Source organism: Triturus cristatus, chromosome 3_2 (genome assembly GCF_964204655.1).
Source record: "Triturus cristatus chromosome 3_2, aTriCri1.1, whole genome shotgun sequence".
Classification (NCBI taxonomy): Eukaryota; Metazoa; Chordata; class Amphibia; order Caudata; family Salamandridae; genus Triturus; species Triturus cristatus.
The window spans coordinates 1,226,821,564-1,226,837,061 of NC_140584.1; the positions used below are offsets into that span (position 1 = coordinate 1,226,821,564).

General features: G+C 45.9%; 1 protein-coding gene across 2 annotated transcripts in view; it reads right to left on the reverse strand.

The window, feature by feature from the left end:
• The window catches only part of LOC146859519 (CD5 antigen-like), a 1,224,668-nt gene that overhangs the window by 1,181,902 nt on the left and 27,268 nt on the right, over positions 1 to 15,498 (reverse strand). For both annotated transcript variants that reach the window (XM_085650229.1, XM_085650228.1), the window contains one exon: positions 4,467 to 4,531. In XM_085650229.1, coding sequence (XP_085506355.1) covers positions 4,467 to 4,521 — 55 coding nt within the window. In that variant the 5' untranslated portion in view covers positions 4,522 to 4,531. The remainder of the gene's footprint in view (positions 1 to 4,466; positions 4,532 to 15,498) is intronic.

A 15,498-nucleotide genomic window follows, 5' to 3' on the forward strand; every position in this document is an offset into this window, starting at 1 on the left:
TGCTCTGTGCCTAGCTACCAGAAGGTGAGCACCGGTAAAGTTTTAGTGTGCATCTTACCTACCATGACCAGGACTGTGGTTCCTGTTGGACAGAGAGCGTATCTCTGCCAACCAAGAATCCAATTCCAACACAAAGCAATTGCAATCAATACCATTTAGGAGTGGAATGTGATAGCGAAGAATTCTGGCCTCTTGATTGGTTTTGGTGGCCAAAATATACAAATCTGTTTTTCACCTTCCAAGGATGGCTTCCCCACACAAGTACACCTAGAGTTTGTCCTGTTAAATCAAGCAATAGCGAAACAACAAGTATTTCTTACGTTGTGCCACAAACTAAGAGCCTCTAGGCCTGGTACCCTGGATAATCTTAACTGGCAAGAGATCAGAACCAGTACAAGTAACTCTTTGCAACTTTGGTTCCCGAACATGTCTTTAGATAAATTTACCAGGCAAGGAATCTGTGGAACCAGTAGCTGGCTCAGGCAGGTTTAAAACGTTTGTTTCCATCAGCGCTCACAAGGTTAGCAAACGAGAGGACCAGAGCACGTTAGCACAGTGAAGGCATGCCTGGATGGCGATAAACAGATACAATGCAAAGGTTCTTCAGGTGTTTCTGAGAACAAGTTATTCAAATATGTTAAATTGAAGTTTATGCACCATTAATTTGGGTTTTTTCCAACCTTGGACATTTTTCCCAAGTGGCTCAGTTTGCCCATAGACTCCACCTGCAGGCTCTCCAATACCCGAAAAGAACCCTTATGCATATAGATTTTTTTGTGCACAACACTTTACAGAGAATGCAGAGAGCTCCTGCACAGAACCTTTTATTTTGTTAGTGTACAGACTTGCAGACAGGCCATTCTGGTGACTCTGAATCCCTTCAACATCCACTTGAACATTAGGCTGGTAACGTTTTTATCCAAGTTCATTGAACTCCCTGACCCTACACACGCTCAGGAAGGACCTCAAGACCTGGCTTTTCGACTGATCCAGAGCTGCAACCCCTCCCCCTCAGCAACTTGAGAACCTCACAGGTGAGTAGCGCGCTTTATAAACCCCCTTATTGATTCATTTATTGATTGAAAAGCTCAAATATAATGATCAATTGCATCTAATACTTTCAATGGTCAAAATATATTTATACTTTAATTTGAATGGTATTTATTTATATCACACTTCATAATATGCACTATATGACAAACATATTGTTGAAAACTTATCTGGGTTTAACAATATCTGAGTTTATCTTTGGCAGTTATGCGCAACCATCATCTTGCATAAAAACCAAATCAAGCTCTCTCAATAGATCCATAATAAAAGAGAAATAAGACAAGGGTGTCTAGTCTTGCCCTTGATTTTTACTTTCTCAAAAAAGCTCTAATTAAAAAATAAATTATAAACAAGCACTAAAAGGATTTACTACTAAAAATAGAGTTTATAAAGCTGTCCTTTTGCGACTGTATACCACAATTCTATACAAACCCAGGTAGGTAACATTACACTTTGTGTAAGTTACAATTTTTTTTGCTATTCACGAACTCCGATTTAATAGTAAGTTTAGGACTGTGGATAATCTGCAGTCAGGGAGGAGGGGGGACATAAAGGATAGGACAGGCCTATATTTTTACGGGCAGAGTTCTCCACCCTGACTGCAGAATCTCCACATTAGTAAACTGACTGTTTAATTTAAGTGCGTGAATATCAAAAAAATGGTAACCTTACACAAACGTACACAAAAGTGTAAATGTATCTTTGTGAATCAGGTCCCAGTTACTTCTATTACTAAACTGACTTGAGAAATAGTTTAAGGTGTCTGGGTTCAAAATTAATTACCAAACATCTCACAGCATAGGAATACCTGACCCTTCTCTTTCTACTCACATCCACTTTTAAAGACTTAAAGATATAAGTATCAAAAAAGAGATTTGCGATTCTCAAATTGTGATTTTTAGCGATTCACAATTTGAGAATCTCAAAATGCAATGTATGTAGGATTTACAAAAAAAATTGTTATTCCTACATATTCCTTAATTGAAACTCGCAAATTGCGAATCACAATTAAGGAATACCTTCCCATTCATCCCTATGGGCCCAGAGGCCCATAGGAATGAATGAAAAGACATTCGCAATTTGCGATTACCAAATAGGTAATCACAATTTGAGAATGCAATATCAAGGGTGCAAGGGTACCAAAAGGACACCCTGTTGCATCCCTGAAATATGCATGTGTGCACATGTTGCGCACATACATGCCCTAAGGGTTTGTATGTGCGTCATATAGCACATTATAAAAAGTAAAAAAGTGATTTTTTCTACAAAATTACAAATTACCACCAGCTTGAAGTTGGTGGTAATTTGCGATTCCTTAAGGCCAAATAGCAAATTTCTGGTCCTTACAGAATTGCATTTAAGGAATCACAATTTGCAAGTCCTTAATTTCATTTGCAAAATATAGAATCTCAAATTTAGCGATTCTCTATTTTGCAATGGTCTTTAGGGATGACACATCCCAAAAGGCTTTTTCCCATTCTGAGAATCGGCTTGTTTGCAAACTGGAGAAAGGCTTGATACATCTGGCCCTTGGTCCCTTATATGGGGTCATTATAACAAAACAAATTTGAACGCTATTACAATAACAATGTTGCCCCGCTACTGGACATTCTCTTTAAGGCCCTAGCATTATTCTACTCCTGCCCGGGATATTAATATATTACACAGCGGCCGTCACCACTGTATACTTACAGTTACGTCAGACTTTTCATAGGAAGTGAGTTTATTCTCTAATAACTTTGGTGTCACTTTACAAATATTCATGAAGCTTTCCTGAAAAAAGTTCCCCCTCCCCCCAGCTCCTTCCTCTGAAGGTTTCGGGGTGATCCATCAAGTAGGGACCGAGTACAAGGGTGGTCCCAAAATGCAATTTTCTCATGCAATTTCCATAGAAAACTTTATAGAGTGCCAAAGCCAAAAAGGCTAATCAGAATTAAGCCATAAAGCTGCCTTTTTGTGATTTGGTGTAAATCAGTTCAATAATATTGGAACAATCAAGGTTAAAAATTAATACATGTATTGACAGTTGGGCTGAAGAAAAAGAATGCAAGCCCTTTTATTGACTGAGGGACTTTTGGAGTGAACTCTCTGATTGTGCTTTACAAATACATTTTATCTAAAGTTACATTTTAATTTCATGCACCTAGACAACATTCTGGGCACCCTAGAAATGCATGTACATCATGTGACAGCTGTGTTACCCCCTAAACCAAGTCTTTATTCTGTAGATTAAATTGTGAGATATAAGTGATAGAAAGACTAATTCCTGGGCTTTATACAATAATGCCCCCTCTGAAACAATCACAAAGGCCTTTAACAAACAGCATCAGTGCTTGTTGGGTTCAAGATTCTTGCATGAATCAGGCTTTTCATTGAAGATTGAAGCTTGCCTTGTAAACCATTGTCTGCAGAGGGCCTTAGTGAAGAGGTGCTCTCAGAAGGTGTCAGAGTATTGTTTACACCAACAATAAGACCTTGGCATAACTTGTGTAGAAAGAGGCAGTGTAGGTGTGTGTGCTGGTGGTGGTACACCACAGACAGTGATGGGCAGCTTTTACATGCCTTTAAATGGTTCTTGGCTTCTCTGGGACCACACCTCACAGACACCCCCTCACACCAGCCATCTGGGCTCTCAGATGCTTAACTGCGCATGTCCCACTGAATCTGCCCAGTCTCCTGAACTCTGGGAAACACTAGGCAGCACTAGGCATCCGCAGCTTTGTGTTCTAGTTTCATAATTCCCACATCAAGAACGTGATACTCTGTGCAGAAGTAATTCTTCGTTTAGTAGGAATGCACAAGTTCTATATCTCTTACTTCCCTTATTCCCATAAAATCTATTGCTTTTTCCTATATTATTTTTCTATCTCTAGAATCTTCTCTCTCTCTCCTACTCTCTCCGTCTCTGTCTTTTTCTTTCTCTCTCTCATACTGCCCTCTCTCCATCTCATTCACTCTGCCCTCCCCCTCTCTTTCACTCACTCCCTCTCTCTCTCTCTCTGTCCTCCCGCTCTCTCTCTCCCACTCTCTCTGCCTCTGTCCCTTTCTTTCTCTCTCTCACTCTGCCCTCCCTCTCTATCTCTCTCGCTCTCTCTCTCTCTCACTCTCTCTCTCACTCTGCCCTCCCCCTCTCTCTCCCTCCCTCCCTCTCCCTCTCCCACTCTCTGTGTGTCTGTCCCTTTCTTTCTCTCTCTCACTCTGCCCTCTCTATCTCTCGCTCACTCTGCCCTCCCCCTCTCTCTCTACCCCTCTCTCTCTCGCTCACTCTCTCTCTCTGACTCTGCCCTCCCCCCTCTCTCTCTCTCTCTCTCTCCTCCTCTCTCTCACTTTCCCAGAAATGGCTGTCACAGCAGGGAAAAATACAATATCTTACAGAATAATCTTAAAATACAGAAGTAGAAAAGAAACACACTCACGGATAGCAAAACAGGGACAGAGCACTTGAAGGTGGAACAAAACCTTCAGCAACATTTTCAAGATTCTGAAATTAGGAAAAGACAATTTAACATAAGTGTCAGTTGGGTTCAAAGGTTTCTTTGACTTACTCAGAGCACTTGAGTATATCTTTACTTGCTACACTAGTATTTCCCTGGTAGATTCTCTGTGGGTTCATGAAAGACTGCTCTTTATGTTCCTGCTCACCCCCTGGATCACTTACCTTGTCTTGGATCCCACCCTGTACCTGAATCTCCTCAGTGCAGATTATACAGAGCAGGTGACAATCTAGAACCAGCATGAGGGTGAATGAGGCCCACTAGGGTATCCTGGCCATGTCAGGGCCTCTACCTCCTCAATCTAGGACAAGCATGAGGGTGAAGGAGGCCCACTGGGGTACCCTGGCCATGTCAAAGCCTCTACCTCCTTAATCTAGGACCAGCATGAGGGTGAATGAGGCCCACTGGGGTACCCTGGCCATGGCAGGGCCTCTACCTCCTCAATCTAGGACCAGCATGAGGGTGAATGAGGCCCACTGGGGTACCCTGGCCATGGCAGGGCCTCTACCTCCTCAATCTAGGACCAGCATGAGGGTGAATGAGGCCCACTGGGGTACCCTGGCCATGTCAGGGCCTCTACCTCTTCAATCTAGGACCAACATGAGGGTGAATGAGGCCCACTGGGGTACCCTGGCCATGTCAGGGCCTCTACCTCCTCAATCTAGGACCAGCATGAGGGTGAATGAGGCCCACTGGGGTACCCTGGCCATGTCAGGGCCTCTACCTCCTCAATCTAGGACCAGCATGAGGGTGAATGAGGCCCACTGGGGTACCCTGGCCCTGTCAGGGCCTCTGTCTCCTCGAAGTAGGTCTAATCTACAACATGCTTTACATTGAGTGAGTGACATTATAGCATTGTCCCGAATGCTAACAAATCAGTATGAACAAATGTGTATTTTGAAACTGGTCAAAACATCTGGAAAGGACAGATCAGTATTTGGGATGAGAGACAGGTAATTGTGGATAACTAAACAGCTGTGGTTCAGAAACACATTCTTTTGCAAAGGCATTGTTTTCATTTCCCTCTAACCTTTGCCCCGGTAGAGAGATTTGCACAACATTTTGTAATTTCCTAGCCTAGTCAGCTAAAGTCTGGGTTGGATTACATGTGCAGATCCGCGCAGGGGGAAAAATTTGTAATTTCAGCTCTTGCAAGACATTTTGCTTGTGCCTACAACCTCTGAAGAGATTTACACCCAACATGGAATGAAAGTAGAACTTTAATTAAAAAGGGATGATTTTGTTGGTTTGGTGTTAAACAGTTCAGTAAGTAAGTATGATTAATGTATAGTTAATAGAAACTATTACACAAAATTTCCATAAATGTAATTAAATCATCCCATCATAATTTGCAAACATTCTGATAAAACATCTGGATTAAAAAAATGAGTCTATTGCTGGTGCCCCGATGGCAGACAGTGTGCAAATGCAAAGAACGAACAGTCCATATTTGTTTAAAGTGCTTTGCCTTTCTGGACTCAGAAACAATGGTGTTTTTTGCTCATTGTTCTTTTCCAGTGTGCTGCATGAAGTGAATGCACATTGTGCAAATTTATGTTATATTTTTTCTTTTATAGAACTTTTAGTCTCTACCTGACCCTTGAGCCGGAGTGATACCCGCTGGAGGCCATCACATCCTCATTACATTTCCAATAACGTGAGAGTGTGCTGTGTGCTTGAATGATCTCTTCTGTCTTAGAACGCCATACAGAGCCATCTTAATCATAGCTTTTTCCAAGCCGATCATTTTCAAGTCTCAAAGATTTTGTTCCCTGGCAAGCTAGGGGTATTGAGGCTTGCCTGCAGGTGCAAAAACAAAGTTACACAAAGATTGGTTTGAGTAGCTTTCTTCTTTGTCCCAAGACAGCTGGGCAAGTGCCAAGGATGGGGGTAAAACTCGTGAAAAGTTTGTGTTCAGATATGCTCAGTGATTCAAGCTCTGGTATGTATTAAGAACTGTCCAAGCAAGTTGTCTTTTTAAGAATGTTTCTTATCCTGTAGGAGAGACAAAAACTTTACTGAGCAGTTACTAATTCGAAAGGAAGCTGCTGTGTCTTTGGGACTCCCCCATGCTTCTTTAATCCTGAGGTCTTTAATTTCCGATCCTAAGTATCTCCCCAAGACATTTGAACTTTTCTTTTCATCTGCGCTTCAATTTACGACTTGTACAAGCTGTTCAGGGAGCCACTCGCCGAAGCTCGAAATGTCCAACAAAACTCTCCAAAATCATTTTTCTTTGCATTTCCTGAATTTGTAAGCTGAATTTCATCTGAATCTGCACTGGTGAAGATGATTTTGGCAGACTAAAGACGGCCTTGTAGGCATTCATTTACAGTAAATTTAGCCTGGCCACTTCCTTTCCATGCAGGATTTCCAGGCCATTTGCTACTGTGGGAGCCAGTTGGGCTGCCATGATTGTCTACTACTTTTGTCCCACTTAAACTTAATTCTAGGCCTTTTCTGCTCGTTATATCCTGCTGATGGATTGATGGACCTTTGGAGCCCTATAGGTGTTTGACTCAGAATGACCACGTCCTCAGCATATTGCAGGCACACGATTATCTCTGGTGCCGATTTGTGGTGGAAACCTCTCTGCTTGTGATAGCAAGCTGTTCAAGTTGGCCGGGTATGGCTGAAATAAACATGGGCTTAAAAAACACACCCTTGTTTCAAGCCATTGTTTGTGATGTGAACCTTCAGCCATTTCCAACTTTGACCTGTGCCCATGTCTCGCTGACCAAGAGGCATATTTTAGATTGATGAAACATGTGAATAGACATGCTTTTTGTTGTATCGCCTTTTCTGCTAAGATGGTAAGTGTGGACAAACTTATAGTGGTGCCCATACCTGACCCGAAGCCTGTTTGTGTTTAAGGCTATAAGATTTCTTTTTTGACCCAGGCTTGGAAATGTGGCAGAATGCAGGAAGTGTATAGTTTGGCTTCTATGTCTATTTATGGTATAAGCCTGTAATTGAGTGGAGATGACTGGCTGCCATTCTTCTAGATGGGGTGACAGTGATGTTTACCAGCCTTGGGATACTTTGGCTCCTCTCACTTGTCTGTCTACCGGTTGAAGTGGGCCTTTCCATGTCCCTTCAGCTGTTTTTCGGCAGTGATCTTGAACTCAATTTACCTCAGTTCCTTTTGGATATTTTCTGGCTTTTTAGCCAAGTGGGGCTGAAAAAAGGTGGGGTCCCAAAGCTTTGATCTCCCGTGGTAATTCCCATGGGAAACATATGTTTAAAAAAAAGATCATCCCCGTCAGCTTCTTCCATTGACGTATTTGGGGTGATTCATCAAGCAGGGATCTAGTAAAAGGGGGGTCCTAAAATGCAATTTTCCCTGTTGCAACTGTAGAAAAAGTGGCTGAACAGATTCACCCCAAATTTGGAAAAAAGTTAGAACTATGCTAAGATTATATATATAATTTACGTATTTATTGAGTCTTTCAGCCATCTCTGTTCATCCATTGGTCTGTTATTGTGTCATTCATATTTTTCAGCATACAGCATTGGGGAATGGGTCAGCCCACTTCAGCTACTGGCTAACGTCTTTGTGAGTGATTACATTCTGCCTATTACAAAGCGCTCAGCTTCACACAAACTAGGTACCTTCAGGTCCAAAAACTACTATGACAGTGTGTGCTGTATGAAGCCAACATTTGGGGGCCGATTCCGATCCTGGAAAAACCGGGTACGAACCGTCGGTCAGAGCGTTTTCTCCGTCCGACTCGTACCCGGTAAAAACACCCTACGAATTTGCAAGTACGATTCGTACGGAAACACCATTTCCGTACGAATCGGAAAAAACACCGACCGAGGGAAAAATGCATACCAATGTGATCCGGGACACCTCCGACGTGACGTCGATACGCACTCAGGCTGCGTTTCATGAACCAGGAAGTACGATTCGTACCCACAGCAGTCCGGACGGCAATATTTTTACGGCACCCAAAAAGTGCCGGGAAAGCGAAGTACGCCGCAAAATGACCAGATTAGGGGGCCCGGTACGCGCCGTATCCCCCCCCAGGCCCCGTAAGTACGCGCCGAACCCCCCCCAGCCCCCGTACGTACGCGCCGAACCCCCCCCAGCCCCCGTATGTATGCACCGAACCCCCCCAGTGCCCCCGCGGATGCTCGCGCCGAACCCCCAGCGCCCCTGCGGATGCTCGCGCTGAACCCCCAGCCCCCCCACGGATGTTCGCACCGAACCCGCACCCGTGTATGTACGGAGTGTACCTCCACCAGTGTAGGTACGGAGCGTACCCCCACCAGTGTAGGTACGGAGCGTACCCCCACCAGTGTATGTACGGAGCGTACCCCCACCAGTGTAGGTACGGAGCATACCCCCACCAGTGTAGGTACGGAGCGTACGCGCTCCGCGCTGGGGGTTCGCACCGTACCTACACTGGTGTGGGGTACGCTCCGTACCTACACTAGTGGGGGTACGCTCCGTACATACACTGGTGGGGGTACGCTCCGTACCTACACTGGTGGGGTAGGGGTACGCTCCGTACCTACACTGATGGGGTGGGGGTACGCTCCGTACATACACGGTTCGGGTTCGGCACGAACATCCGCGGGGGGGCTGGGGGTTCGGCGCGAACATCCGCGGGAGATGGGGGGGTTTGGCGCGTACATACGGGGGCTGGGGGTGGTTCGGCGCGTACATACGGGGGCTGGGGGGGGTTCGGCGCGTACATACGGGGGCTGGGCACATGTCTCCATGGTTGCTATTGCAGTATTGCAGTTCGGTCCGTACAGTGTTTTTTCCATACGGTTGTAACATCGGACGGCCAGTACAGATCGTACTTGCGCGCTCGGACTTCTGTTTTCACATTTGTACGGAAAAACGTCCGGGGACGTGTCGGACACTTTTTCCGACCCGAGGACGTGTGGGGGAATTTTCCCAATGCGATTCGTATGGACTTTTTCCCATACGAATCGTACTTGGCAGTTTGTACGGTACTTGTACGATTCGTACGGAAAAATCCGGATACGATTCGTACGGGGAAAATGTTTCCAGGATCGGAATCGGCCCCATAGTTGGAAGCTCCCTCTATGAGTTCCTGAGCCCAAGGATCAACTTTGGGTGTATATCCCTTGCATGCCCATGCCCTCGCCATCCTCCCAATGTCTGTGCTGGAACTGAACTAAACTGGTCAGAATTGTCCCTCGGGACTGCCTCTTTACTCCTGCTGCCCGCTACTGGGACCGTGTTGTCTGGAGTCAGCTGTCCTGATCCTACCCCTGTTGGCGCTGGATCAGGGCTCTAGATTTTGTTGTCTTTGATCTGCCCTTTCATTCACCTGCGGTCTAGCGGCGACTGCGGTTTGACTTTCACTGGTGGGATCGTGCAGTCCAGAGTCTGCCGTTCTGATCCTAACCCGGATGACACTGGATTTAAATATTCAATTGTGGGGCTTGGGATCTGCCGGCTGATCCCCCCGCTGCCTCACGGCACGGCCCGGGCTGAATGTTTCCCCTGTGAGCAGCATGCTGACCGTGGTGGCTCGACTCTCTCTGTCTGAGGAGCATGATGACTGTGGTGGCTCGACTCTCTCTTTCTGCCGCAGATCCCACCGATGCTGGATTGAGGACTGAATGGCCTGGGAGAGGCTGCTGCTGCCTACAGAGGTGTGACCTCTCTGATGCACAGCTGTATCTCCCTCTGCTTCTACTGCGGCTGGTGAGGCTAGTTGGAGGGACCTCGGTGAAGGTGGGGTTGCCCGATTGTTGCTTTCCTGTCATCCCTACTCATGGCCCAATACAAGACACTCTGGCACTCACCCCATGCTAGCTCCATTTGTTCGTTGTTGATATTTATTGCCGATGCTGCTGTGCTCCCCCTGCTGTGAGCTTCACGCTTGCGGCAGGCTGGAGCCAGATGGCCATGCAGGATCCTCAGGCTCACATCATTTTCCCCTGAGATTTTGTAAATGTCCAAATGTGAATGTCCAGTATTTGTAAAGTGTGAAAAATTTCCCAAGGGTGTCAAGGCACTGGGGGCCATCGGGAAGATTAAGAAAGCTATGGCCCAGAGTCACATGGTGCTGGGCTGATTTGCTGCCGGCACCGGGGACTGAACCCTGATCCCCCGGGTTCCAGAGTCATCCACCATGGCCTCTGCACCACACCTCTTGCCTTGTGTGGACTGCTTCTGCATGGCTCCATTTGTGCGCAGGGCCCTTTTTGTGTCTACCGGCACATGGCATCCATTTTGTGATCCTAACTCAGTTAATAGAAATAGATGAGGTGTACTCTGTTCCCCTGATCCTTACACTGTTTGAAATGAAAATGAAAAGAGGACTGCTCAATCCTCCACATATGGTGGCCATCTTGGACTGGTTAGTTTACCTTAACACTACATTATTGAACACTTAGGTTTCCCTTATGTCTTGTTTGTGATCCCTTTTTCATAATTGGACAATATTCCCTATTGCAAGCACCTAAAATCTGCTGATGAATCCTAGGCTCCTATCTTAATGGCCCAGGATAGATGGCCTCACAATGGATTAGTCAGCATTATTGAATATGAGCTCTCTAGGTGGTCAATAGGGACAGTTTGATCACTTGCCTCGCCTTTCCCTCTTCTCTGTCCCTAGACACCCCCCACAGCCCACTCGGATCCATTTGCTAGCTGTACTGTTCTCTGTCTGACCTCTAATATTTATTTGTCCGTGAAGACCTCTTCAATTCACCCATCTCTTATGCAATTGTTCTGCCCCGGGAGATGCCCCAATTACCCCCCTGCCCCTTGACACGGTCGAGTCCGTCACATCCGGACTGTGGCCTGTGCCTCGAACCTATACTCACCACTTTGTCCACACCCTTCATAGGCGCTCCTCTAGCTGGTATATTGTATTCATAAGCCTCCTCTCCGATCACTATGTGGTCCCATTACCCAAGTTATTCACTCTTTCGATACCACTAGCTGAATTTAGCTTTGACATGGACACAAAGCCCTCAAGCTCCATCTCTCCTAATCAGGAGCCATCAGGCCAGAATGCTTTCACAATTAAATATCCCCGTAACATATCAAACAAGCATTTGCAATGCAATCGGTCTCGCCTTTGGGGCCTTACAAGTATTTAGCCATGCAGCATATTATCTGCAGCTGGGGCCAGTAGCAGTTCCACCGGGAGGTGAACATAAAACACAAAGCTAGCTGCAGTGTGATGGAGTTTTGAGTGAGGGAGGGAGCGCAGAGGTAAGATTCAAGATTGTTTACAGTCAGGCAGAATGTTCGAGGGGAGCAGAGCCTGTGCTCACTGAAGGGGTAGATCTTTGGACTGCACCAGTTCTGATGTTGAGGGGGTGCTGGTCCAAAACCTGGGAGTCTAGATGGAGCAAGTTGCTCTTTTCGTTTTCCCTCTTCTTTTTGCACTCCACTCTATGACACCCCCATTTCTTGTTTGCATTTTCCTGACCAGTATACAAAACAGAACAGTACATAATTTCCTGCTCTCTGCTCAAACCCAAGCAGACCTCAAGGTCCCCGAGGTCTCCATCTCGAAAGGGCAGAAGCATCGCACAGTCCGTGGACCGTGGCTACGTAATACAAGACTCGCTTTTTATGAATTATCCTTTTTATGCAAAACTCTGAGTCCAAGGCTCCTTGACGTTGTTTATTCAGTTTATCATTCATTTTGAAGTTAACACTTGAGGGTTGTTTCTTAATTTCTGAAGCTGACTTTACACACGGGTGATAGCTCGTTTGCACTACACCTGCTGCCCTTATGACAGTGAAGACATGCAATCACACTTCTCAAACGATGTCAAAGTGTTGAACACAAATTCGAGGATGCAGATACCTGAAATTGTATTGAGGATTCCGAGTGCCATGCGTGTGTCTGTCTGTCTGAGGTGTTTATAAGTTGTTCTCCTGCTGTGCCTCAAAAAAATGAACAAGGAAGCAGGGAATTTTCTTGATTGAAGGGACAGGCCAGAGAGCAAACCACTGTTTGCACATATGTCCGAATTATAAATTTGTCAGTAAAGTTCAAAGGTCGGGTTTTCATCTGACAAATTCAAGCAGGTCAAGCCTACAGAAATGTAACGGATGAAAAATGCCCTATAGAAAGTTGGCCGTGAAGATTTGAGTACCTTCAAGCACCAAAATCGAAGTGCGCTACTTTTGGATCAGCATTCTTAATTTTCGTATTATATCCCATCCGATATATAAAGATTCACAGGGTATCGTTATTTATAGAGCCGGTTTAAAAATAAAATGCGATTATATATTCATTAATCGAGACATAGAATTTTTACTGTGTGCTATTTGATAATATCTGACCCAATCAATGCTTAACATACCAGTAAAACGAGTAAAGATATATCAGTATTTCAGTAAGTAGTTTAAATAAAAATGACATTATTTGGATGGCTGCAACGTGAACGACCACGTTAAAACGAAAACTCTGGACATAATTGTGCAAGGTGTCATCTCTGCACTCACTTGAGAGGGTAAAACGTAGCAGTAACCAAATTGCAAGCATGTACCAACTCATTACTGCACACCGAGATTTGAGGTAGCGCTGTGTGTGCTGGGAAACGGTGAGGGCTGCCCCAATCTAGAAATAGAGAAGACATAAAAAAGGCAAACACTAAAGCGGACACCGCGTCCAGTAAAACAAGCGCGTTCCTCGAGCTAAAAGGAGGCAGTAGGGGGATGGGCGAGAGGAGGGGGCGAGTGAAAGCGTTTCACTTGCGAGAGCGAACTGCGCCAGGAGCGATAATTGCTACCATTTGGTGCCGCGCGCTCCCGCAAGTGAATCTCCAGATGTGCACGCGTTGCCATTGAAGGTAATGGAACGCGTGCACGTTTTTGACTGAAAAGCCAAAGCGATCACAAAAGGTATTTTTGCCTATGCAGCGCATGCACGCTGCGTAGGCAAGACCTAAAAACACTGCAAAAAGCTTTAAACATAGACTACTTAAATCCCACCCTGAAACCCTTCTCTCAGATACCTTCTTCTCCATTACAAAAGGTGCTAATATAAGTGATCTCATCTCTGATACAAAACAACATGCTCAACGGATGAAGGCCCTTCACACACTGCTCCGGATCTCCACTTCCATGAAGACTCCACATGGTCTTAGAGTGACGGTGATTCCCTCTCCGGAGTATAGTGCAGATACCACCATCTCCCTTTACAAAAATGGGACTATCCTTATCCAAGCCTCTGACCGCAACCTAGCCATGTTTGTCAATATTTTCCCCAACATTAAGAACACAATGTCTAGCATTAAATCCTGCCCCTCCCTAGGGGCCGCTAGTTCCTCAGAGATTCCCCAGCCTCCTCAAAGTTTACCATTTCTCATCCTCGACTCCTCTTGGCTTCTACTTAGGGACCACAATACTAACCCTGGCCGTAGTTCGCATAGTCGCGCTAAACGTAGCTACGCAAAGTGCACTTCACACTACGTGAGCTACACGTAGAACTACGCGAACTACACGTAGAACTACGTGAACTGCGTAGCGCTGTAGGGAAATGCTGTTCACAATGATTGCACAGTGCTGGATCCTTGTCCACACTGTGCAATCATTGCAAACAAACTGGGCAACCAACTTGTCTCCTATGACTCCAATACCACCTCCCTGCCAAAGGCTGCACCTCTAATCCTCCTACTTATTGCACAAACCTACCCTACTTGCCCTTGGGTCAATATCCGCCATACCCCTCTTCCCCTAACTCACCTTCCCATCCTAGCCCCAGTACCAAGACCCTGAATCCCGCCCCACCTTGCAGTCACAGGCTCTTCAAGGCGTTTTGATACCATCTTCCTCTAGTTTTCCCACTTAGCAGGGTCTCCTGCACCAAGCCTTGAAAACCATCTACCACACCTCATTGGAAGCTAGACTAGATGCCTCCAACAACTTAATGCAGAGGTTCAAAGTCTATTACATGTCACCACAGAGCTGTCCGTTAATCTGAAGCTAAGCGGGTCCATAAACAATAACCGCCTCAACCTTGTGCCCCCATCTAACTTGGGCACCATGCTTCCTGCTCCCCCCCACCAGCTAGGTTGTCATCAAAAATGGCACCCTGTCCCATAGTTGGAAAACCGCTCCCCACCCTAATGACCCCTCGTGGCCCTCTAGATTTAAAGACCCACTGTCTGGCAAAAATATTATTTCCCGCCTACTCTCATATGATCCTTCACAATCCGCCACCTCTACTAACTTGCACCAAATAGAAGCAATTCTTTCGGACCCTTTCAGGGAATCTAGGGTAAACACCGGAGCCTTAAATGAGACCAAACTTACGAGGGTCATCTCCACTCTTTCTAGCATACTGGATTCCAATCCAAAACTTAAATGCCTGCTTCTCAACTGCAGATCGGCAGTAAGACACGCTGCTGACATTGATGACCTCATCCGTGCACATCCATACACATGACTTGATATTGTAATGTTGACTGAATCCTGGCTAAACAACTCATCTGCACCCATCCTGGACATACTAGTTCCTCCTAACTAGGCCTGGGCGAAGCACTACGCTACGCTCGCGTAGTTTGCGAAGTTCGCGCTACTTCGCACTACGCGAACTGCACGTAGCACAGTGCGAACACGCGTAGCGTAGTGTTGCGTAGTGCTGCGGTCATTTTTTGCTTGCTCGCGGTCCTCAACGTCAAGTTGGCGACCGCGAGCAAGCAAAATGACATCCCGGCGAGACTTTTTCCTTGTTCGCGATCAGCAACTGCAAGTTGGCGATCGCGAGCATGGAAAATAAACCTCCCGGCGAGATTCCCAACGCGAGGAGGTCAGGTTTCTCATTGCGAGTGGTCGCGTATGCTCGCGACCGCTCGCGATGAGAAACTACCAGTTCGCGTTGAGAAAGCTGAAGCTCGAGTGAAAATCTACTCGAGCAGCAGAAAACTAAAGCTCGCACTGTGCAAGATGCCATTTTCAATGATTGCACAGTGCCGGTTGCTTGTCCGCACTGTGCAA